This window comes from Beauveria bassiana (assembly GCF_000280675.1).
Source record: "Beauveria bassiana ARSEF 2860 unplaced genomic scaffold BBA_S00007, whole genome shotgun sequence".
NCBI lineage: Eukaryota > Fungi > Ascomycota > Sordariomycetes > Hypocreales > Cordycipitaceae > Beauveria > Beauveria bassiana.
In genome coordinates, this window is record NW_007930842.1 from 168,569 (window position 1) to 193,096 (window position 24,528).

General features: G+C 51.6%; 6 protein-coding genes across 6 annotated transcripts; 3 read left to right on the top strand and 3 right to left on the bottom strand.

Annotated features, from left to right (window-relative positions):
* Nucleotides 1-209: 209 nt before the first annotated feature.
* On the top strand, nt 210-1,402 carry BBA_03266 (Prp18 domain-containing protein; the record flags this gene model as incomplete). Its single annotated transcript, XM_008598363.1, has 2 exons — nt 210-941; nt 1,079-1,402. The coding sequence occupies 2 exons, from the start codon at nt 210-212 to the stop codon at nt 1,400-1,402; spliced, it is 1,056 nt and encodes a 351-aa protein (XP_008596585.1).
* Nucleotides 1,403-1,706: 304 nt separating this feature from the next.
* BBA_03267 (26S proteasome subunit RPN7) lies at nt 1,707-3,299 on the bottom strand (the record flags this gene model as incomplete). The annotated part of the gene is made up of 4 exons (XM_008598364.1): nt 1,707-1,955; nt 2,012-2,773; nt 2,838-3,118; nt 3,179-3,299. 4 exons carry the CDS (start codon nt 3,297-3,299, stop codon nt 1,707-1,709), a joined length of 1,413 nt encoding a protein of 470 aa, XP_008596586.1.
* A 3,823-nt stretch (nt 3,300-7,122) lies between these two features.
* BBA_03268 (uncharacterized protein) lies at nt 7,123-7,462 on the top strand (the record flags this gene model as incomplete). Its single annotated transcript, XM_008598365.1, has 2 exons — nt 7,123-7,187; nt 7,273-7,462. 2 exons carry the CDS (start codon nt 7,123-7,125, stop codon nt 7,460-7,462), a joined length of 255 nt encoding a protein of 84 aa, XP_008596587.1.
* A 1,176-nt stretch (nt 7,463-8,638) lies between these two features.
* Nucleotides 8,639-11,865, bottom strand: BBA_03269 (fungal specific transcription factor; the record flags this gene model as incomplete). Its single annotated transcript, XM_008598366.1, has 3 exons — nt 8,639-9,673; nt 9,725-10,733; nt 10,790-11,865. 3 exons carry the CDS (start codon nt 11,863-11,865, stop codon nt 8,639-8,641), a joined length of 3,120 nt encoding a protein of 1,039 aa, XP_008596588.1.
* Nucleotides 11,866-21,008: 9,143 nt separating this feature from the next.
* On the top strand, nt 21,009-21,686 carry BBA_03270 (uncharacterized protein; the record flags this gene model as incomplete). The annotated part of the gene is made up of 2 exons (XM_008598367.1): nt 21,009-21,364; nt 21,458-21,686. 2 exons carry the CDS (start codon nt 21,009-21,011, stop codon nt 21,684-21,686), a joined length of 585 nt encoding a protein of 194 aa, XP_008596589.1.
* Nucleotides 21,687-21,978: 292 nt separating this feature from the next.
* On the bottom strand, nt 21,979-24,297 carry BBA_03271 (TPR domain protein; the record flags this gene model as incomplete). The annotated part of the gene is made up of 3 exons (XM_008598368.1): nt 21,979-22,876; nt 22,932-23,630; nt 23,687-24,297. The coding sequence occupies 3 exons, from the start codon at nt 24,295-24,297 to the stop codon at nt 21,979-21,981; spliced, it is 2,208 nt and encodes a 735-aa protein (XP_008596590.1).
* Nucleotides 24,298-24,528: the final 231 nt, after the last annotated feature.

Genomic DNA, 24,528 nt, shown 5'->3' on the forward strand with positions numbered 1-24,528 from the left:
GACGGAGATCTACTATCCCCACATAGCCACAATCGATAACTTTTCGATCGCGACATCCAACTTTCAACAACGACATTCTTTCGCCTCACTCGAAATTAAACGAAAAGTTCTAGACCGCGCCGAAAGCACCATATCTTGGCAAACATAATAGAAAAGCATCGAGGTACAGCTGACAAATCTTTGCGCGAGCAACGCAGCTTCAGGCAACCATGGACTTTGCAGCCTTGATGGGTAAGGAGCTGTCCAAGAGTAAGAAGCCCGCGAGCGACGACAGCGACAATAAGAAACAGTACCTCAAGCGATCCGAACTCGAAGCCCAACGAAAACAAGCCTATCTGGCCGAGCAAGCCGCCTTGGAAAAGGAGCGCGAGGCCAAGGCCGCCGCGAAGCGCAAGCGCGAGCAAGACTTGGCCGCCGAAAAGGAAGCGCGCGACGAGAAGCGCCGCAAGCTCGCCGAGGAGTCGCGGCGCCGGCGCGAGGAGCAGGAGTGGGAGGAAGAGCAGGCCAAGCGCCGGCGTCTCGGCCTTCCCGAGCAGGCAAAGCCCAACAACAGCGCGGACGGCACCGGCGGCGCCGAGAACGAGGAGGATGACGACGTGTCGGACGAGGCGCTGTTTGCGAAGCTGCGCGCGCTGGGCCACCCAGCGGTGCTGTTTGGCGAGACGCGCGCGGGGCGGCTGCGGCGGTACAAGAAGGCGAGCACGGTGCTGACGGACGGGCCGATCCCGACGACGCTGCAGCTCGTCGACGAAAAGGACATGAAGGTCGACACGGTGCCCAAGGACGAGGCGGAGCGCGCGTGGCTGTACCGACAGCTCGCCAGCTACTTCACCATGGTGCTCCGCACGTACCAGCGCACCATGGAGCAGGAGCGGCGGGATACCAGCGCGAGCAAGATTGCCTACAACGCCATGCTGCAGACGATTGAAAACATGAAGCCGGTAAGGCCACCCAACCCCATTACCTCCCCTCCCCCCCCCTCCTCTCCCCTTAAACAGCAACTGGCGCTACTTTTGTTCTCGTCATCACCACTACTAGGCTGACACAAAGGACCCCGGACTCGGCTCGATCATAATAGCTATTTCGCAAATTCGAAACCGGCGACCTCGACGACTCGCTGCTAGAGCCCGTCGTCGAGATTGTCAAGGCCCTGCAGGAGCGCCGCTACGTCGACGCCAACAACGGCTACCTGCGCCTGAGCATCGGCAAGGCGGCCTGGCCGATTGGCGTGACCATGGTCGGCATCCACGAGCGCAGCGCGCGCGAGAAGCTGCACGACGGCGAAAAGGGCCACGTCATGGGCGACGAGGTGACGCGCAAGTTCTTGCAGAGCATCAAGCGCTGCTTGACGTTTGCGCAAGTGCGCTGGCCGCCGGAAGACTTGCGGCAGCTGATGGGATAAGGCGGGAGAATAAGAAAGGAAATAAAGAGAGTCAGTTTTGTACAATATCACATTATACCATGCATTACGAATAAAAATATATACCCTTGCGCTGTTGCAAACCATTCACGCTAATTGTTACGAGAAGATAGATGTGTGTGTAAAAATTCATTCATCATACTCATTCGTAATACACCAGCCAGCTTGCCTGTACTAATATGCTTAACCTCTCAAGAAAAAAAAACAATGTGCCAAACGCGGAATATGTATGCAGCTACAATAGGTCTAGGAGTCTGCGGAAAAAGCTTGGCTTGCGAGGCTTTACTTATGCCTCTTGAACCTTGGTGCTTTCCTCAGTCTCCATGCTTTCCATCAACGCCACGTTCGCCCTTTCATCAAACCATTCGTCCGGAGGTCCAGGTTTCTCCACCTTGCCCGGGAGCACCTCAAGCCCGGCAGAAATGATATTGATACGTCGCAGATGCTCGGTGGCGTCTCTTTCATACTTTTTTGCTGCTTTCAGTGACTGCCGCTGCATGTCTGCACGTGGATCTGGCTGAACCGCAACAAGTAACTAGAAGTGAATGTCAGAAGGTCGTCAATGAGAAAAGTGTATATAGTCGTGCCAACCTTGTTTCTGGCGTCGATGCGTGCATTCAAAAAGTCATTGCGAATCATAGCCATAAGCTCCTCCTCCAGAGACTCGCCGGGTAGCCCGAATGCAGCATCGAGGCTTTCCAAAGTGATGCGTGAAAAGGGAAGAAAATATTGCACGATGCACTTTGTGCGAATCCGCTTGTAGAGATCCTTGACGTGCTGCCGCAGATACACATCCAATAGATAGTCTGAGCGGTAAGACTCCAGAATGGAGAGGCAGTTGGAGTAGCGGCCGCTGACAAACAGGCTCACGGCTTTGCGAATATGAGGCTCGTGCTCCAAAAATGTCCGGAATGACTGATTGTCTAGTACGCGACGCTGAAGCTCGGTTCTATCCATGGTGGCGAGCGCCGTGAGACCGCCATAAACGGCAATGTCGTTTGGACTGGTGACGTGATTGTACTGAGCTGGGGGCACGGCGAAGTCCGTGAGGAGTAGATTTTTTGCTGCCTCTAGGTAGCTGCCAATATTCAGGTGAGCGATACCCGAGAGAAGTCGAACAAATGATTGCAACGTTTCCTCTTCGTCTGGCGATTGCACGCCGGTGATTTTGCCAATGTTGGTGAGGACCATGTTCCAATCTCGGCGATAAAGCGACACATTGGCGAGGTGCATGCCACAATCAATGATGTGTTTCGTAGTGCTAACATCTTGGCGCATGCGACTGTAGGCCTCGGTCGCGTCGTTAAGCTTACCTATGGCCTCAAAATGACGACCGAGGTCTTCATTGCCCATCTATGCCAGCACGTTAGCATACATCGCCTGTATGGCCTGCGTTGCCTATGTCTTGCAACAGTACCCTTATGCTTTCTTTAATAAGATTATTTTTATAGCCCTTGAGCTCCGATTCCAGACGCTGCGTTTCGGCCTTGTTTGACTTTTCGGTGGCGTCGATCCAAGCCTCGTCCCGCGTGGCTTCGGGTTCGTCGGGAGCCAGCTTGCGGATACAGTCCCAAGCCTGTTTGTAACGTGATACATCTCTTCCGCTTTTTGCTTCTGCGATTGCAGCTTTCAATGCATCTAGTTGCAGAGGCACGCAGCTCTTGCCTATTAGTAGTAGACGGTCGAACCGTGTCCGTCCTGGCGTAAGAGATTAGTCGTGCGTGCGGGTACGTGACGGATAGAAGCCTGGCGACGAACCGCTGTAGTTTTGGATATAGAGATCGAGGTCGAACTTGGGCAGCTCTATAAACGTGAGTGCGTTAGCAGGAGGCGCAGAGCAGATGATCCGATAAATAGAAGCTGTACCTGTGACGAGCATTTCATCGACCGCAGTGGCCTGCGCGGACGCATCCGCAGGGGGATGCGAAGATGTCATCAGTGGGGACCAACAACTTGAGCACCGGTAGAGTTTGGTATTCGATGCCGAGATGGCGTGGCAGCTCAACTGAGGTTCAACAATGACGGATCAAGTTTGTTGGAGCTTCACGTCAATGGCGGGGTGTGTTGTTGCCTGGTGGAGTAGCAAGCTGTGGAGGGGCAGCACAGCTTGGAATAGCGCATTGGTCGGTGTCACTTGAACAATGCTAATAACCAAGGACAAGCCGAGAGAAACAATTGTTGTAGAGGATAATCTTCTAGATTAATCAATAATCTCCAAAGTAATTCGAAAGTAATCTCTAACGTATAAACTTGATGTCAATTATTGCTACATCTGCCCAAGTATCACCCCGCCAGTTCAACTTTGGCCTTGTCGCAAACCAATCTGACCACCACATGCGTGTCAACGTTGATAATCGGTTTGAGCACACCTATATCAATCTTCTCGTACAACCTTTGTTAGTTTGCAATCTCGCCGCTTTTGATGATCTTCTCGTGATTCAAGTGTGATCACTTGTAGCACAAATAACGGTATCGACCTGCGAGTTGCAATGTGAATGCCCTTGGCCGGTGGGATTGAACTCTAACGAATTCAGATGGCTTATATGTTCAGTTAACTCATCAATCGGAACAGCGACCACATTATTCGTGTGCAACTACATGAAGTTTGTAAAACTCAGCGGGCCGTATCTGGAGTCGAGGGATTCGGCCTCTGCACCTAGCTAGCATGCGCCCATGATTAGGCATTCTCTACTACTTAGTGAACTAAGATTGGCCGCGCCTTTTATCCGCCAGCCAAATAAATTCTTCGCCTGGGCTAGTAAATAGAGAGTGGCGTAGAGTCTTGCTGGAGCGGGCGGTTTCCCAATGCACGTCGTTTAAGCGGCCACTCCGTACCACATTGTAAGCTATATGAGGTCCAGAATGATCAAGTAAACCACAGGCTATTGCTCATTGAGCTTAAAAAACGTCCGAGCTCAAATATGAACCGACTGTACGTGTTGTAATTTCGAACATTGTCAAGCTTCCGGGTTCTTATCTCCGAGTCATTACCTTCACACACCCTCTGTACATCTCAGTCTTGCCCGAGCTTGGCCTTTGCGAGAGTCAGCCACTGAGCCTCTTTTGCAACTCATATTTCCACCAATTGGGTGTAGAGCCGGCTTTCAAGTCGGCGTACCCCATACAAGTCTACGGCGGGAAGGGATGTGCCGATGGCCAGAACCGCGTGCCTGAGACCCTAAACCACTGATAGGCAGGGCTCGATCTCAAAGAGGATGTCGAATGCATGCTACTCTCAGACGTTCCTGGACAAGGGCGGCCCGATTCGGGGGGGGGATGGATTTGTTTCATACAGCTATTTGGTACGTTTGGGAGGCCGGGGCGAGGGTGACATTTTGGCTCTTCTGTAACAGTCGGCCTGGATATCACCGAGTTTGGACTCAATGTTGCGATGCTATTACCAAACGGTCCAGGACGAGGAAGCAGACGAAATGTGGCAGATTAGTAGTTAGCGCGCACGCCGTCTTTTCTTGGGGTCTCCAGTAGGTCAAGGTCTTGGGTAAGGTGCAGCAGCTGATACTTGCTTGGTGATTGCGATCCGTCACCAAAGTCCTTGCCACATTTTCCGTTTTTGCGCTCAAAGGCCTTGAGAGTCTCGATATTTGCTCAGGTCATGTTTTCAATCTCACATGAATCCAATGCTGCCAAACTCACACAACCATGATTTCTAATGAGCAATCCCACAGCAAGTCTACAACAGCACAATGGCTCCTCGACTGCGCTTTTCAACCAGGACAGGAATGTATCGCTCTCCCTTTTCTCGCCCTCGCCAAGCCTTGTCGTGCTCCAAACACTTTTTTTTTTTTTTTTGAAAGAATAACTTTCAGAGCCGCCGAAAAGGGCACGCCCGTCTTATAAGTAAAAGCTTAATCTGAACCTGTCCGCTGTGCGCTGCATGGTCATTGGTGGCTGTGGCACTTTCGACGTCATTACCGACTGGCCCACCTGTTCTTGCCGTTTTATTACATCTATTTATTTGTCCTGAAACGTTTCCAAAATTCATTTCCTCCACCACTCCGCGACATTTCAGACGCAGGCGTGCGCTGACGAAACTGACGGGGGGGAGGCTGGCTCAGCCTAGCCTCAAAGAAGTCCGCTCTCCGTTCGGCGAAGTAGGCTGCGCCATCGGCTCATACCGAAGCCCCCCCCTTAGCATCGCCTTGCTAATTTATTGCGCTTTGCGCCTTGCTTCTTTCAAACAACAATTCAATAGTCTCATACTAGTTAGTCAGTACACACACATTAAACTACATCTGCCGACCCGCGGGGAGGGGGGGGACGCCCAGAAAGAAAGAGGAAGCATGCGTATGTGTGTGTGGCTTGGCGATACGAACGGGCATAAATGAATTGGCTTCATTTCTTTCATCTCGTTTCGTCCCGATTTTTCCTTGTTTCCCTGCTGCATTCAGCCCGGTTCCTTCGGACCAGTCTAGCCCGCTCGGATGATCAGCGCCTTGGCTCGGCCTTGAAAATCGGGAGCGGGCGGGGTTTTCCCATCATCGTCTGGTAATTATTAGGCTAATAATCATGGCACGATGCAGGCCGTCATACATAAGCCTTGGCTAATACTGCTTGGGCCTTTGCCAAAATGTTTCCATCTATCCCCTCTATGGTCGGTCGGCTATCCGGATTCAAAAGCTTCGTCATGGATATTTTTCTTCTGTATCCTATTTTTTTTTTGCCCTGTTAGTTCTTTGACTTGGTACCTGAAGAGTCAAGTGGACGGAGGACCTTTGCCAAGACCAACGTAAACTCTTTTTGGTTGTCGCCAGCAGCCCTATGAGGAAAATAAGCTTTAAAACTTGTCGATTTACCCGTTTTACACGTCTTGGCTAAAAAGACTCCAATGCCTCCTTGCCCCGGGCTGATGCCTCGCTTCCATCTTCATTGTTGACCGTAACTAGTTAATTTAGTGTCCGCTTGCCAGCTCGTTTTTTGTTTGCTGCATTGCGTAATCCTCGCCAGCCACAAACCTTGACTCAAAATACGTGGGCGCAGTCTCTCCTCTTTACCTGCACCAGCGCCTGGCACCTTCCTAAATGAGATGTACATTTTTCTCATTCGACGAATCCAGATCGGCGCATTCTTCTCCCCAATGTCTCACTGGGGGGGAGACTTGCGTCGTCATCTGCGACGCCCGGGTTCGGAGGCCCGCATGTTGACATTGTCCAATCGTGAGGCTGAGCTTCACCCTCCCCAGCCAACCTTGTACTGAGTAGACGTGCATGCAAGGCTGTCGACAGCATTGAAATTATGAAAAACCAATGAAAAGTCGTATCCGTAATAGTGATGTCAGACGACTAGAGCGGTAAGAGGTCAACCACCTGAGGGACAATCTCCCAGGGGGCGGGCAGGGCTGGCACCAGCCCTCCTCGCTGAACAGATCAGAAGCTTGCGCAAGCAAAAACGGCTGGAGAACGGTCTCGACGCCTCTTGTTTTTCGGGCCTTGATGCCAATATCCCCCCCCAACTGCTGTTGCTGAGCCAGTAAGATGCTTCGCCCCTGATCGACTGGGTCTTGTCCCTTTGTGTCCCAGCGTCGACTTACACAACACGGGCTGCCCAACGAGCACCCGCCGTTTACATAAACAAGCCGCCGCCCATCTGCATCTTGTTTCTTTACTCAGATCCATCATCCTCCTCTCTCACCATAATACCAGATTTCCTCTATCCTCCATCAACCAACCAACAATTAATTCATCATGAAGTTCTCCGCCCTTCTCCTCGCCGTTGCCGCTACCAGCGTTGCTGCCCAGAGCTCTTCCACGTATGTATTCACTGCCTTTATCCTCTCTTCCTCTATACATCATTCCCTCCTCCGCAAGTCCTGACAATGTCGACCCATCGCGCAGTTCTAGCGCTCGCTCCTCCGCATCCAGCGCCGCCTCGTCCTCCTCGTCCTCTGCCAGCAAGGCCAGCTCCTCCAGCGCCAGCGCCAGCAAGAGCTCCTCGAGCAGCAGCAAGGCCGCTGCCCCGACCAACGGTGCCATGGCAGGCGGTGTCGCCGCCGTTGCTGTCGGCGTCGCCGCCATGATGGTCTAAAGACCCGAAGTGCCCTGCCCCCCTGGGGATATGCAGCCGGCCGCTTTTGCCCTGCTACTACCCCGCTTCAATAGGTTCAATAGGAAATCACGCGATGGATTAATTTGCCCTTCTATACAAAGGTGCACTGCGGCAGCAGGCTGACATCATCTGGCTGTAAAGTACTGATATAGCTGCCAATGTCACAATAGCTCTAGATCAATATTACAATGTATTACCGCCACACACACGATGCCGATACTGCGACAATCATCATTTACCCCTCAAACAGTGCAGTTCTCCCTCCGTTTTTGTTTGTTGCTCGCATTCCTTCACCTCGCCAGCCTCGCCATTTTCTCTTGTGGGTTCGCTGAGATCGAGCGGCACACAAGTCAAACATCCGGGTGTCGTAATGGTGGTGGGCTTATATCATGCTGAGCGCATATAAGCAGCCACTAACCTCAGAGACGGCAGCCACCAATGCTGCATCAATGCGAGAAAAACCGGCTAATCGTGCAGCGGCAGCTGGCTGCAGGTGCTACTGTTCCACCGTGGTCACCTCTTGTCAGCCGATGCGCCTGACTTTCATTCCGCTGAGCACTGGTCTCGATTCAGGCTGATCAGCATCTATGCTTCACCAGATCGACCCAATCGATGATTGAGAAACATCTCGCAACAATTGTATATATATATAGATATGGATATATCCAGTACCGAAAAGAATCCAGGTACATTTTACTCCTACCCCCGCTTCGCCATGTACATACATACAACCCCACACTCCCAACCCCCATCTCTGCCTATTTCCCAAGCAGACGAAGGGAGGACAAGAAAAAAAAAAGAACAAAGATGAAGCCTGTGCTCTCGTGGCCCATATATCGCTTCCCGTGCCGTATGCTCCCGAATATATCAAACAAGTGTAAAAGAAACAAAATCAGAAAGTACACCTTCACAGTAAAATGAGCCCGAACATTCCGTAGGCGCCGGCCGGGCTCTCTCCATGGCATTGCTAAAGTCCAACCGAGGAAGGAGTGCCCTAAGTATATAGCACTAACAAAGTAAAAATGAAGAAACGATTTTCTGAAATGCTAGAGCATCGGCAGAAATATTGTAATCCGGTGTGAAACTCCGTGTCTGGACTCGTGATAATCAAGTCTCAAAGCATCATAATGAAAAAGAAAATCATGCCGAGGACCCTTACATGCCTTGAAAGCCGCCTCTGCCTGAGCCGAAGAAACTGCCAAAATCTGGCTGCATGCCGTGCTCGGTAAACATTTGATCGATTTGCTGCGCTTGTTGTTGTTCTTGAGGCTGACGCTGACGTCGGTGGAAGAAGCCAAAGCCGCGAGATCGTTGTTGTTGTTGTTGCTGCTGGACCTGCTGCTGCTGCTGATTCTGCTGCTGCTGTTGCTGCTGTTGCTGCTGTTGCTGCTGCTGCTGTTGCTGCTGCTGCTGCTGCTGCTGCTGTTGAGCACGCTGTGCTGCCTGCTGCTGCCGAGCTTGCGCCTGCGCCTGTGCTTGCGCTCTGGCTTGTTGTTGTCTCGCCTGCGCCTGCGCTAGAGCTTGCGCCGCTGCTGGATGCTGCATGGCCATCATGCCGTTGCTGTCAAACATGTTGCCCATGTTCATGCCTCCGATGCTTTGGCGACCGTTTTGTGGCGTCATATATGGCGGCGGTTGATTCACAAACGAGTTGCCCATTTCTTCCAACGTTCCTGGAAAGAAAAAGTTGGGATCTTGGGCCATGGTGACGGATGTGCCGTCCTTGGACGGCTGGAAGCCGAGCTCCATCATTGGCTGATTAGGATACGCAAAGGGGTCGTCTGATGGAAACATGAGCGCGTCAAGCTTGGTAACCGGGTTCTGCACATTCTGGGCGGCGACAGAATGCGGCATGAAGGCCATACGGCTCGAACTGGCTGCTGTGCTTTCAGAGTCAGGTGTGGCTCGAGAAGACATGTCGAGGGATAGCACATCATGCATACCGCCACCAAAGCCATTCTCGAGAAAAGTCTGCTCAGATGGTGCCATGCTATCCATGGAAAAGCCGCTAGCCGACATATGGCCACTGTGAGTTCGCATGAGATCTTCAGATCGTTGTGGCGACATGACGTGGGACAACCCGGCATGCCCAGCAACCATGCCATTCGATTTGCTGATGGACCGCTTTGCTGAAGCAATTGCCCTGCCACGGGCTTTTTCCAGAGCTTCGGGTAGCTGCTCGAAGAGGGCCTGTCTTACAGTTAGTCGAATGCTATTTTATCGTTTCTCGGCTTAACGTACGTTCAAGGATGTCGTCAGCATATCTGCAACCATGCTCTTCTCTGCTAGGTCAGCAATCATCTGTCGGCCAGCACGAGCGTCGGCCAGCACTTCGGCGCTTCCCGACTTCCCAGGGTTCTCCAGAATGAAGAAGATAAGTGACAGGACGGCAAAATATTCAGTGTAAAGCATGAACCAGTAAGGTCCACTCAAAACTCGCTGCTTTCGAATTTCTAGGCCGATGTGAATAACGTTGCGGGAGACACTGACAGCTGCAGCCGCACAAGCATAGGACAGTTCATCAACTTTGATACCTTGGCAGAGACGTGGCGACATGTAGTGTAGAAAGGGGCGATATAGAAGAAGCTGGACATGAGCGTAGGAAAAGCGAAGAAGATGCCGTACTCTGACGACTTCGATGGGCCCCTCTGGGCTTGGACGCCACGCCTCAGGCAGGCGCTCAAACCACTGTTGCAGTTCGCCTTCGATTTCCTTGATGCGCGTATAGCTGACAGGGTTACCTGCGCCGCCCAACTCGATCTTCACGCTTCCAGGCATCTTGGTCGGATAAATGAGCTTCGTAATCTTAGCTAAGACATCCATCAATCTCGTATGCGCATTGAAGGCCTCAAAGAAGGACGAGGATCCAGGCGGTGGACGCATGACGCCTTGGTTGGTAACATAGTCGTCATCGACCTCCATCGGAAAGGGCTGATCAATGTCGTCGCTGCTCAGCATAAGGGGTAAGCCCAACATTGTTGAAACATAAATGTCCATTTGTCTGACGACATAAAATATTCGCTTGCGTAGTTGCTCTTCTATTGGATTCAGTCGCGCATGTTGTAAGTGACGATGCAGACCCATTCGGAGGCATGATCTCATTGCTATACCGAGGATTGCGTAGCAGGAGCTGAGGTTAGAGGTAGACTGGAGAAACAGAGTCATGAAGAGAAGAGCTTGTATCGACGTCAACGTGCGACAGTCCCCAATGTCTTTTATGAGAGCTCGGGCTGTTTTGAAATATTTGGTTCTGACAAGAGGTGTTAGTGAGAACCGAGTCGGCTATTGAGTCACGAGATAACATACCCCTCTTCCATGGCGGCCCTGTACCCAGCGCCTTCGGCGGCGGAGGCGTCGAAGCTGTGGTACATGCAGCCGAGGGCGAGGATGGCGAACAAAAGGCCGAGAAACTGAGTGTCCTCGGGACCGAGGTTTTCTAGTGGGATTCCATATATTCGCTCAAACTGGCTGTTGAATGTGGGAACGTGGACGATACGGGTGAGACAGGTGGCGCAGGTGAGGGAGTAGAAGCATAATCTTCGAGCAACGTCTTTAGGAGGTAGTTCGGGATAGGTGGACATGGTCGAGAGGGGAGAATTGGCGTGCATGGATGCAGATTCTGGATTGAGGACGGCAGAGAGTTGGTCGGGACGCGGCAGAAAGGGAGCAGATGCCGTGGTTCCAAGCAGGCCGCGAAATTGATCCTTCATCTTCCTGAGGAAGACGACACCGGACGAGTTGCCGTGAAAATCCCAATCGCCGCGGTCGTCGATATCGAGCTGCCCGAGAGAGTCGACCATGGATACCAATTGGGGATCGGGGGCGGATGGTTGCGGCATGTGGGCGCTGCTTTGCATCTTGCTGGCGGCTTGTATTCGAGATTGCTCGCGGTTTTGGAATTCGGCCTGAACATTGGGGTCCATGTTGGGATCGGCTAGATCAATGTCGGGCATAAACTTGCGCAGCAGGGTCTCAGCGCGGTGTAGACGGCCTTCTAGAGCCTCGATATATTGCGGCGCTGGATTGCGCCTTCGATTGGAAGGCTTGTCATATGTGCAGTCTAGCAGGACACAGACGGAGTGAGCAGGAATTCTACGGGCGACGAAGGGCGCAAGAAGATTGTGAACAAGATGCGACTTACCATAGCTGTAGACGGAGCAGTGTGTGCAGGGCTGCTTGCCGTCGCATTTAATCTTCTTCCGACGACATTCGTCGCAGGCTCTGGTGACTCGACGTCGCTTCTGGATGGGTTGGGACGGAGTATCACCGACGGCTGTACGATCATCGAGTTCGATGTCGGATTTGATGCTATCGGTAGGTGAGGGGGCGTCCTGAATGGGCCAGTCAGTGATGGACAGCGTAGCGGCCTCGTCGTCGGACATGTTGGGCCGAGAGGAAGGGCGGGAGCCCGGATGAAGTTGGTCGCTGGATAATGAAGGCGAAATGAGTTTGGGGAGCAGGATGAAGATATTTTGGAGAGGCTATGACAAAGCACGGATGCGATGTCTGAGCAGTAAGTCTCCAATCGTCCGTCTCCTACTCGGCGATATTAGATGGGCGTCGTGGTCGACATAAATTCCGATGGCGAGTACGAGGGAGGGGACAATGGCTTGGCGCAAAAAATGTTTGATATGTGTTGACGAGCGCGGATGATTGCTGTGGATGAAATCGTCTATGAGGAATGCGTCGAAATGGATGGGCTGCAATGTAGATGCAATGAAAAGGCGACTGGACGGCGAGATCCGTCGTGATGGGAGTCGTTGGCCGTGTCAGATGTCGGGTGGTGGTGGGTGGCAGTTGGTGCCAGGGAACAGGCGAAGCCAAGCGGGCAGCGTCAGCGTCGCCTCTCCCAATTACCCCAGAGTCAGGTAGACGCAAACTGCCATCAGGTTGAGGGCGAAAGCTGGGGGGCAGACGACGGGAGTCGATTTATCGAAAAAAAAAAAGGCGCCGGAAACGCGAATGAAGTGTATCGACGACGGCTAAGAGGATTCCGGATGGGAGCGAGGGCTATGGTCAAGAGATTGGTGGAGGAGCGAAAGTCGAGCGAGACTTGGTCTCACTGACTTCGACTAGACTAGAAAGACAGGCCAGGGCTTCTAGGAATTCGGGGGCAGGGAGAGGATGGATGAGAGTTGAAGGGTCAATGTGGAGGAGGAGGGGGGGTTGAGCGACGAGGTACGGCGGATACCACAGTACCCAAGCATAACCACAGGTGGGCGAATCGAGGTGGACAAGAAGATGCGGGCGGGCAAGAAAAGACGTGCGATTTTAGGCCGACGGTGCGCTGTGGCTGCCACGGTTGGCACTAAAAGTCTGTTTTTTTTTTTAGCGCTGTCAGTGGTCCTCAGTAACCTAATGATTATAGCACACCGAAGGTACCTAATAAGGTACCTGGGTAGGCTAAATAGTACCGGGCCAGGGTGGTGGCGGCGGCCAGTTGTAGTCACCGGCTACAGCCACAAAGCCATCCAATAGCTAGCAGCAGCAATGATACATGATGCGAGCCGGTAGACTGTTTTTTTCGAAGAACCGATTCACCAACTAGTAATGCTTAGTGAAGAGGAATCAATGGACAGACCGAGGGGGAGAAGCGCAGAACATCAAGTATCTACCTGCCAAACCTGCCTAGTGCAGTACTACCTACTACGTTCCTAGGTAGGCAGTACCTAGGTCAGTCCGGCAGCAGGTCAATCTTCGAGCGCATGTACCTCTAAACGAACATAGTGCGCAGTCATCTCACATCAACAATTTCAGATCAAAAAGCCTCAATCATGGAAAAAAGCGAAAAAGCGACATAAAGAAAAGGGACAAAGACGACGCGGCCTAGTTCCCGAGGTGAGGCTGCCTCTCATCGCCCGGGGTCTCCACACCTGCAGGACCGCTGTCCTGGTCCTTTCCACTAATATTTACAGAGTTACAGGTGCTACTTACCTCGTTACAGCCTCATCACCGCGTCCTGGCCCACTGTCGGCCGCCTTGTCTCTATTCCCCGACAGTTCCCGTTGCATTTTAATATCAATTCCATGACTCAGGCATGTCAGGATAATCCATCATCATCGAGCGCGCGAGATCTTTTGCTTGGCAAGCAAACGGCCAACGGCGTCGGCCGACTCAATGGTGGGTCCCTCAATCTTTTCTCCTGCACCCGCTGTATCCTGATTCGTTCAAGCGCTGCCTCGTACCACTTTCTGTCCTATCATCTCCAACAGACGATGACCATCTCCAAATGCATCACCAGGCACCCTGAATATGTATTACCACTTCCCCGAAAAGTCTCCGCGCAAGTCTTTGCGCCGGCGATAACACTGATTTCATTGATTCTTTACTCCGTGCCTCTCCCGCCTCTTGCTGCGGCTCAGTAACCCGGTATCAGCACACTCGTTTTGTCTGTCCCAGTGGCTTCTTCTAGCGCTGCAAATGATACCACGACAAGACCTCGCCCAGACTTTTACTCACAGCCATCACATGAGCATCAGGTACTCATCTAGTATCCAGGTACGAGCAACGATGCTGATTTTTCTTCTTCCCTGGCGACTTGGATGGCTGAACCTGGCTGACGCTGCGGCTTGCTCCCAGGGGTTGAGGGGGGGCGACGCCGTGAGCATAATGGTCGAGTTTAATTCATTGAGCTTTCTCATTTGCTAGCCCCTACCCTCCATCTCATCAGTCTCTAGCTGATAATTATAGTATCCTTGTCTCGCACTACTACGACATACACCTGCACAGTGCGAGCCTGGCTGAGACTGGCTGAGCCTAGGCTTGAATCAAGACTAAAAGACGCCCATCTGCGACCATCTTGATATGCCGAGAAACCCTCTCAGTCCTCGCTTGGTTCTCACCATCTTCGTCCCTGCCCTTGCAAGGTCTGTTCTCGACATTTAAGATGCGTGATGACGACTTTTGCTGTATCAAGAGCACGTTCCGCCCGTCCACGTATGCAACTGATCCACCGCCGCGTGCTTCCTGGCCAGCCACTGTTGCATTGCACCCAGGGAGCTACCGATCCGCCTTCGATTTTGCCTATTTTTTTCGCCTACCAACAAAACTGTGCATCTTTTCTGTGTTGCATCAGCTGCTACGCTAGCTAGCTGAGTCGCAGCGGAGAGGGGGGGCCTTAGGGCCGAGCCAGGACAGCGACTTGTATTGCGCTGCGCTAAATCCTTTCTAACAACAGAAGACGCTTCGGGCGGCTCATATGCAGGCCGTCGAAACCTGGCCTTGTGCACATCTCGCTCTCGCTCTCGTCTTGTCAGCATCCTATTGCTCGATCGCCTTGAGGATCGCCTTGAGTTCGCTGTTTGTACAAGTGGCAGAAATTTTCTCAGCGGCAGCAGGGCGAGCGTAAGCTGGGCAGGTAAAATGCGAAGGGGCCTCCAAAACCAGGCCTGCAATGTGTGCAACCTACATCACCAAGCCGAAACAGCCACGATGGCGGTCACAGCAGCCCGCACCTCACACATTTTCGTCACGCCTCGCTTTCCTTTGGCCTGCATTATCCGGCGACTGCTGTGTCAGAACTGCTCGGTGGCGCGAAGAATGTAGCTAAATGCAGTACCACTAATAAGCTAGTCAGCTTTGCACCCAGCGCCGTGCCAGGCCTTTGACGATCTCGCTGTTGGAGACATGCTTCCTCTTGCTTGACGAGACGATAAAACTAGGAGCAGAGATCGTCGTTCAATAGTAGAAGATGCCCGCCCTAGTCAAGTTCATATCAAATCTGTAAGCTTGTTTCTTGTTGCTCTTTTCAGCGCCTCTCCCTCACTTGCCCGCTTTACTCAGTCAATTGCTGTCATCTTGACATGCATTAGTAGCGTCCTTTCCCCTCTCACTTCCTTGTCTCTCTTCAACAACATCTAGAACGTCAAACTTGGCTCTTTGGCGATTAGCAACACCCCAAAAGATCGTTCCCCATGCATAGCGTTGCACCCAATCTTGCACAGCCACGACCCACCGCAGAAAGTACGCTGGTCTGACTGAAGCAATGGTTGGGCTTTTAACGATGATAACTCTACGGCAAGAATAACACAAGGAAGAAGCACGACTCGCCTGCCCGGTCCGACCCACGGGTGCCGATGCCTTTGCTCTCATGTCGCTAGCACGCCTTGGCCAAGATGCCGTGATCCGAGAGACATGGCGAATGGCGAGAGCGCTAACGAGCTGCCCAGCACGTAAAAGAAGAGGAACAGCTGTGAAACGGCGTCAAACTCACTGTTGAAATTCAGGCATGGCAGCGATGAGGAAAAGGGTCCACGGCGGGGGTTCGAGCGAAACGCGAAAGCAAGCAGACGAACAGGCTTGCGTCACTCTGTTATTTTCGCCTTTTGGGTTTGACTGTCGTCGTCGTCGTCGTGTCCCGCTTCAAGTCTCCTCTGGTACGGTGGCCAGGAAGCCAGCCCACTTCCCGAAAGCCCCCAGTCTATCCGTACCAGCAATGCGAACGACCATTTCAGCGCCGCCACAATCAGCTGGCTGAGTCGGTAGCGGGCCGGAGTAGCGAAGGCCATGACTGCTTCCCTATCGAGTTGTCTAAATAACTACTGAGTAGTTAGTCGTGACCTGACAGGGTTGTCATGGGTTCGTTGCCGGCTGCGCAACCATGTGCATTTACCAAGTATGCCAGTACCGGGTTCATTTTCTCTGTCCAATGTGTGTTGTCATTGGCTAATCCTCGCATCTCGCTTGCGCTGGTGCATCAGCGACCTCGGTCGGAACTTGCCAGCGAGTCAGGCTGCTTCCGACTTGGCCGCGGATATCGCTCTTCCGCCCGCCGCCGCCTGTGGTAAGAAACCTTTTCCTTCGCACTATTTTCACTGACAATAACTGGCTATAAGTAAACTAAGTTAGAGTGCGCCACCCATGACGCTCGGTCACTCTGGCCAGACTTTTATTCGTACGGTCTGCCAATCGACAAGCCATGGATTTTTGAGCTGTTCACGTTGCAATGCCACGTTGGTTTCCTTTCTCTGGTGGAATCGGGACCCAATCGGCTGTCAAGCTGTCTGTCCGAATCGCCCCGGCCATCCTCAGACCCTGGCATCCGCATGTTGGTAAGCCGCAGTTGAAACACTTACACCGCAAATCGTCATATTGCGCCGTACCAAATATATCTCGTCCTCGTCAGCCAAGGATGGGCGAGTTCGTTCAATGCACCCTGCTTTGCCCGCCGAGGCTGCGGCAATATTCAATTCGGTTTGTTCCGTCAAAAAAAGAGACTAGTGAACTACGAGACCGTAATGGTAGTAATTTTAGACTGATACCTAGGGCCACTTCAGCCGGAAACATGACAGGCAAGCCACCGCTCGGTGCTGACGGCCAATTTTCAAAGTTCAACCTTTTTCTAATACCTTGCAAGACTCGCCACTATTTTCTTCAAAGTCAGCGGCTAGAACGACGAAATAGTCTGACCCCATGTTGTATACCTATCCAACTAACTTATCAACGCACACCTATTACGCATGAAAAAAGGATCCACACTCTACCATCCTCGGGGTCTCCCTGCGAGAGCCGACAGCCCTGTTTGGTCCTTGCTTTCGCCAAGATGCTAACAATGCATTCATCGTAATTGCTATCCAGGATGCACGATAATATTTCTCCGTTATTGACTAAGAGCAATCTATATCATTCTTTTATTCCTATTTGTCTCGGCTTCATACTAATGATGTTGAATCCGCCGTAAACCTCGCCCTACACCGCCTCGAAAAGAGTAATTTTCTCACGACGAAGAAGCATCCAACTACGCGCAACTGCGTTGGGCAAACTTGCGCCAAAAGAGCCATGCCAGTCACAGCCGTGATGCAGCATCGACATTGAGTACGCTTTGTGGCGCGAAAGTGAAATCGGGCTCACAGCCCGATGATTGCGGTGCACATCATCGCCATTGTTGATATAGGTGGCTGGGCGCGCGGCAGCTCGATTTATTTAGCACGATGCCATCTTTACATGTAATTTCAACAGGCTTCGATATTCTCCAAAGAAGCTTTTTGTTTTGTTCTAGGAACGATACTTTGTCCTTGGCCGAGCTGAAGTGAGAGGTTGACTCGATCGAGGTCGGCTAGCGACCGGAAGTACCATTCCACCAGTGTGTTTGGCGCATCCCACAACGTTGATATCTAGACATGCACAGATCTGCCTGCCATACATCTCGATGCTACCACATCGCCGGCTCATCGGCGCTTGCCACTGACATTGTACGCACACCTGAATGCCCTTGTCGTGGCTGGACCATGCATGCACTTGGCCATGTTGCAGAGTCGTTTTCTAGGACTTTGTAAAACTCGACAGTTGTTGTAATCCTGGCAAGTTGCTGTTAGCCATCAAATTTTAGGTTTATTGCCCGTAGTACTACCGTGGACTTGACACGATCCTTTGCATTCCATGTGAGTGTCATGTCGGTCAGTTTAACGGTTGCGTATTTCAGCTTGACCCTAGTGCCTGGCCAGTACAAGTGCACATCAGCCTGTGAAAAGTCATCGAATGGAGGGGCAGATGGACTCTGCGACATGTAAATGGATTCATTGCATGGGTCTCTATCCCCATTTTGCTGATGGTCGTGGCGGCGGCGGCGGCGGCGGCGGGGTCCTCGGAGCTATGCAGTCGCGGACATGTCAGCTTCTTCCTCAGCCGCGAGCAACTAGTAACTTCCGGGAATGACATCCGATATAGAAAGATTGGTGGCGTTTGAGAAAAGAAAGAAAAAAAAAGGAAAAAGCGTATGGCGGCGTCGCTGGGTACCTACTGCTCGAGCCGCGGGGCCGAAACGTGGACTAGTCAAGACAGGGCGCAGTGGCAGTATTTCGAGAAATATCTATATCCAAACAGACAAAGTGCATGTCATGTACGGCCACAGCCGAGTGATAAAATCTGGATCCCGTCTGATCTCCGAGCGATAACCACTCGAGCGCCCGAGTAGTAGCTGGTTCGGTGACGACCAGCGAACTCCGGGTGCTGTACATTTTTCTTTTTTGGCGCAATCCTTCTTTTCGCGTTCGATAAGGTTATTCATCTCTCTGGAGAGATCATAGGCTTACTAGAGATATTCATCATAGCCTACAACTTGTCTATCAGAGCAGCGGCCCTAAAGCTCGTCCCGTGCTTTGATGATGAGCAGCTAATCCTGTCAGCAACTACACGTAGATACTCAACCAGATTGTTGGCTCGTCGTCTACGAGATAAGAATTCTTGGTTTAATTACTGTGAAAAAGCGTATGTCCTCCACGCTCAGGGACTATTCGGAATCAAGCCATTGGCAAGCGACAGTTGACGGACTCAGTGGCTTTTGCAAGACGGTCATGCATTTGGAAAGCAGAGAAAATCATGCACATTTTATAGTAGTAGAACAAAATCTTCAAAATAGAGATGCCCAATGCATTTCGCATTGCGACATGGCTTTAGAAAGTCTGACATTGGAAAGACCGAGGTGTCCTGCTCACTTACAGCCTGGTGGGCGTCCCGTGTGTACAAGGGGTCCTGGGACTGGATACAGAGCGAGTCGTTTTTCCGCCGAGAAAATCGATTGTGCCCTTGAGAGAATAAATACTTTTCTCATGAATAAATAGTCAAGCCAGGTGAAAGATTTGTGCGACAGCGCTACGTTGCCATGTACGTGATTGACTGTAAGGTCAATGTACTCTACATGCACAGCTGACACGCAGCATAGCGCCTCCTTCCAAGCATCAAGTATATTGACGATGTGATGATAGAGTTCCATCCACAGCGATTGACAATCGAATTGCTGAAGTGGCAGCACGTAGGCCTGCCTGTCAGCAGAGAGAGTTTGTTGATATGCTCCTGGACATGATTGTATACCAGCTTGAGGATTGAATCCCGGCGGTGGACGTGATTCGGTATTTCGAGTAAGCTCTCTTGTTGGATGAAAAAGAAGAGGCACATGGGGCACAGAAAGGTGGTCGTTGTTTTGTTGCAACCTCAAAACTGTCACATTTTGCATGTCAGAGTGTTGGTGCTTCCTTTGACTATCGCGATGCAGACAGCTAAAGCTGTGGCAACACGTAGCTGTATGAATCAGTGCAGAGCCTTGATAGCTGTATCGGAAAACTTTGAAACTGAGCAGAAAGAGTAATATGTGCAAAGGACAGATACTGGAAAGAAACATCACGTCTTCAATGACATGACGCAGCGCCAAGGCCTGCATTGCTTTTGAGCCGCCTGCTTCCAAGACTGTCTAACCAAGATTCAGTCAGTAGTCAACAGAGAATTGCAGCACTAGATGCTAGAAGCCTACATGGTATGCGCCGGGATATTAATAAACGCTTCGCCACTAGGTGCCATCGCTAGCTCATTTAAGTTCAGTAGTTTTGCCACATAACTTGCGACGAGCTGCCACGAGCCAACACTGAGCGCCAAACTTGCGATGGGCATTTTTTCAAAGAATGGGCTGTTTGACGTTTGAATAGCCACTTAATCCGCTAGGCGAGGAAACAAACATCTACCTGCTCATGACTCAAAATGTCGACGAGGGATCGAGCGAGATGAATTGCATTACATGCCCTGCCGACCGACAGACCGACAGACGATAATTGAGGGTGCCAACCTCGGAGTGCCAGCTCCGAGTCTGATATCATCAAACGTATTTTCATAAATGTGTACTGAAATAGGAAAGATGGCGGCATGTGGCAGGTCAAAAACGCTCGAACGCGACCGAAAACACAAGACGCATCTGCAGGCTCGATATGTTTATGATTAAGCTTTCAATTAAGCATACGAAAATTGAACTGGGCTGGAAACCTTGTAGGAAATAGCCCAGCATGCCCTACTCATTCATAGGCTCGATCTGGGCCGCAGCAGCTCGGATACTCGACTCTCCGGCTGCGCGCATCTTGGCGCCAAGTGTAAATCTCCCGGCTCCTCACCACTCCGCCTCCACGTCTTGGCGCCAAGGACACTTTAAGCTCGCCTTGTTGTCGACGTTGAATATATCATGTAGCATCCTGATATTGAGACTGAGATTTGCAAAGGCATATGGTTATTCCCATAGCCATATTATAAAATTAAAAAGAAAAAAAAAAGGGCCAAGTCATGTTTGGAGCGCATGTAAGCCGCACGGGAGCCAACGCCATACGACTGCACGATATGCGCACAGTAGCACTCGTAGCAGAGATCACTTATGTTGACGTCTTTGATCTTGGCGTGGCGCTGTTAGCGATCTGTGGTAGCCTTGATTTGAATGTGCGAGATCAAAGGCAGTTAGTATACATTCTCTTCTGTCAACTCAGCCGCTCCAAGCGCCTTGGCTGTCGGTGGGCTGACTCGTATCCAAGTCTATTACACTCAACTTTGCCAGCTAGAAGACTCAGTTATCGAAGAAATGTTGATTGCTAGCTAGTTGAGCTGAGGCACAAGGCTGATCAACTATAAATATACAGCTATTCTGCAGTTGCTTCTTCTCGGCTGAGCAGTCTACATCATTCTTTAAGTCCCTTTCAAACTCACTGAAATTCTCCCTCGCTTACCACCTTCGACTGAACAAACTTATACTTTTGGCCTCTACATCCTATACTCAACCATGAAGTCTTCATTCTGCGCCCTCGGCCTCTTGACAGTCGCACAGGCTGTTGCAGTCCCGAGCGGCAACACCAACGGGGTTACCAGACGCACCAACGACAACAAGGCCCCCAGTCCCTTTACATTTACCTCTACTTTTAATGTCATTGCCAAGCCCGAGAATGTGGTTGACGCGCAAAACAACTTTACTGGAGGCCTGCAGGGCAGCAGCGGCACATTCAAATTTGGCATCAACTCGAATGAGAATGTGATTTGCTACAACATCACCATCACTGGCTTCCGCGGCGACTACCAGTCACCTGCCAGGTCTGCTACTCATATCCACGAAGCCGCCGTGGGAAAGTCTGGCCCGCCTCGGTATGTATCATCTTCCACCTTGTGCTGTGCCCTGTACTCGGCGACCTCGCCGCGAGAACTAGTATGTCGCTAACATGAGGATTTGCTACTCAGTATTGCCTTTCCGAACCCCATCGGTTCTGGTGATGGTCCCCGACAAAGCATTGGCTGCCTTACAGGCCCTTTCGTCACGGGTGTCAACGCAAGCAACAAAGACACTGGCGACGGTTTCCACGTCCGCCAGATCGAACAGAACCCTTCCATGTTCTTTGCCGATGTCCACTCCAGCCTGGCTGTTCCTGGAGCCTTCCGCGGCCAATTGGATGAGAAAAAATCTTGCTGAGAGGGCTATTGAGCCCATTTCCCTCCGCTGACCGGCGTGTTACTAGCACCATGCTGTCAATGAGAGGCATCTGTTGTGAATTGTCTGCTATGATCTCATCCTAGAATAGGTACATGAACTCTTAATCAATTAATCACTTTCCGAATTTGTCTTTGCTTTCCACCTTGCTCCTCTAACCAACATTATCGAAAACCAAAACCTCAGCTGTAAACGAGCCGTGACCCTCATCCACACAGTCAGTGTCGTTGATGGCGGCGAAGGTTGAGGCTACCACTTGGTAGGTTGACGGTGATTAGGCCCTGGGGAAAGATTGCCGGAACGTTTCCATTTCTCCGACTACCATGCTGTAAGCCGTCTGTGCGTACCATAGAATGCGCCGGGAAAGACTTGGCGCTATTGCCGTGGCGGCCATGCTCAGGTAGACCAGCGCTTCAACCACTTTGCCATCCGCCATGCCCCATCTCTTGATCTCGAACTGAGCGGTTGGTGACACGGAGCCCGCGCTGTCAATTGTGGGCAAGACAGCCTTGATGTCGTAGCCAAACGCCGACAACCCTTGGAGGAGCAAGCTCACAGACTTTCTTAGATCACCTTGCTGGCAATACTTGGAGGCCATTGAGACACAGAGCGACAACAACTCAGGGCGCGGTACTCCCGCGGAATACGAGGCAGTGTAGGTATCCTCAATCTCCTTGAGAAGTTTTTCACCCTCTGCAAGCGGCATGACTCCTTGCATAGGAAGAATGTCCCGCAGCCTCTTCAAAAGCAGCTTGCGCCTGTTCAGCTGCGCTGCGGGTGTGGCATGTCTTGCGCGACAGAGCACACATTCGCACGTAAAACCCCAGTCCTTGAGGCTCTGTTGGACGTCATCGTACGTTTCCAGTTCTTTAGGCTGAGGCGGGCGGTAGCTGACTTTATGCTCAGGCTGGCGGTAGTCAAACATGAGCTCCGTTCCCGGCTCCATGTCAGCGGCCGCACGCAGAATCAGCATGTCGCCGATGAAGGAACGATGGCAATTTCCAAAACAAGAGTGGTTCACGTATGATGCCTTGATCCAGATGCCGATAAAGTCGGCGTCGTCCTTCTCATCGTGTGCGCTTTCCTTATTCTTCCATGCCTTCGACATTGCTCCGAGAGACGTCCTCGGCGGCGTAAAACAGTTCAGAGACGCGATCTTGGATACGAGAAACCTATATATGAATCAGCTTTGAGCACGTCAGTTTATTTTGTACGATCCTGACTCACGAATCAACGACAGGGTTCCCATCTGCGCGCTGGCGGTTGACCGCCTTGTAGTCTCCTCGATGAAGCTGCAAGAATGGGAGAGAGTGTTCTGGATTGTGATACAAGCCCTGTTTAAGTTGCGCGACGATCCCGACCTGCCCTCCAGGAAAGGGGCACTTCTCGTCACTGGGGGCCTTTAGAATTGAGCGGGAAGCAGAAATGAGATCGAGCTGCTTGTACACAAACGCCTTTTCGCAGAGCAAAAGCTGACCTGCTTTAACAGCATTGACAATAAATAGGCCACGCCCTCTCCCGGGAGATTCTCTGACCTCGACGGGCTCTGAGAATGTGGCGCAATCAATAAGAGGCGAACCCTGGCTGGCCTGTTTGTACATGCTTGCAAATGGAAAGGCTCCGTTAATCTTCTCTCGGAGTCTTGCATTGACGCGGTTCATCTCCAACTGTGCATCAGTATTTGTGGGATACTTCTCCGTAAAATACTTGAGCCGCTCCAGACAGCGCTCAAAATAGCCGAGCTTGTAGAGTGCTTTTATTTCACGGAAGACTGCCTTTTCCGTGGGCGAGATCTGCGCATTCATTTTGGTTGCGTCGAGAAGGGCTTGCTCCGGACGGTTGAGCTTCAGGTTAACAAGAGAGCGATTGACAAATGCTAGTTGTGCTTCCTCAGGCGTGACAGCATATCGGCCGGCATCCGTGTACCTGCAACACGGTCATTTAGCTGCCAGAGCATGATCAGACGCCGACAAAAGACTTACAAGCGCAATGCTTCAGCCCAGAATCCTTTTCTCACGGCTTCGTTGCCTTGCATTCGTACTGTCTCGCTGCTCATGTCAGGGACTGCCGTTCTCCATACGTGTGGTACGTGGCTACCAAACGACTCCAACCAAACGATATCACTGATGTGATCGACCCTCAATGAATAAAAATTGTCCGGTGCACACCTGAAGAAAGGTTCCTTGATGAGGAACACACTCTCAACCTTGATGACTCCCTCTGGAGAGATAGTATCAACCGAAGGGTCATGGTATAGTCGGAGAGTCACAGCCGTGCCCTTCACATCCTCAGCAACTACCAGGATGATGTTGTTCCAACGTATAGGCGGCGTCAAAACTCGAACAATGACCTTGAAGCCCCTGTGGTGTTCTTCTAGACGCATCTGCTTGATGTAAATAGGGCGCAGCTCGTCGATGAAGCGGTCGGAAGGGGGGTACGGCAGTGGCATTAACGACGTGGAGACCAAGGTTCTCTGAGTGGCATGTGGCTCGCTCAGGCTTGCTCTCATAGCGGAGAAGCTGGCAACGATAGAATCTGATGAGGAATGATCATGTACCAGCTGGCCGTTTCGAAGTTGAGTCATCTCATACATTGTCGCTACTTGCTGCATAAATGCTTCAACCGGAGCATCTTGCGAGAACTCGCACGCCTCCGTGACAGGACTGAATGAGCAATGCACCAAAGGAGCCTACATTTCGGATAGTTGATGAAGTTTGTTTGGAATAAGTTCAAACTGTTCGCCAAGGCTGCTTTTAAGTTTTCGCAGTGCATGGATAGCTCGGGAGGGGGCATATTCGAAGAGGCGAGCAAACGGCAAGATTCA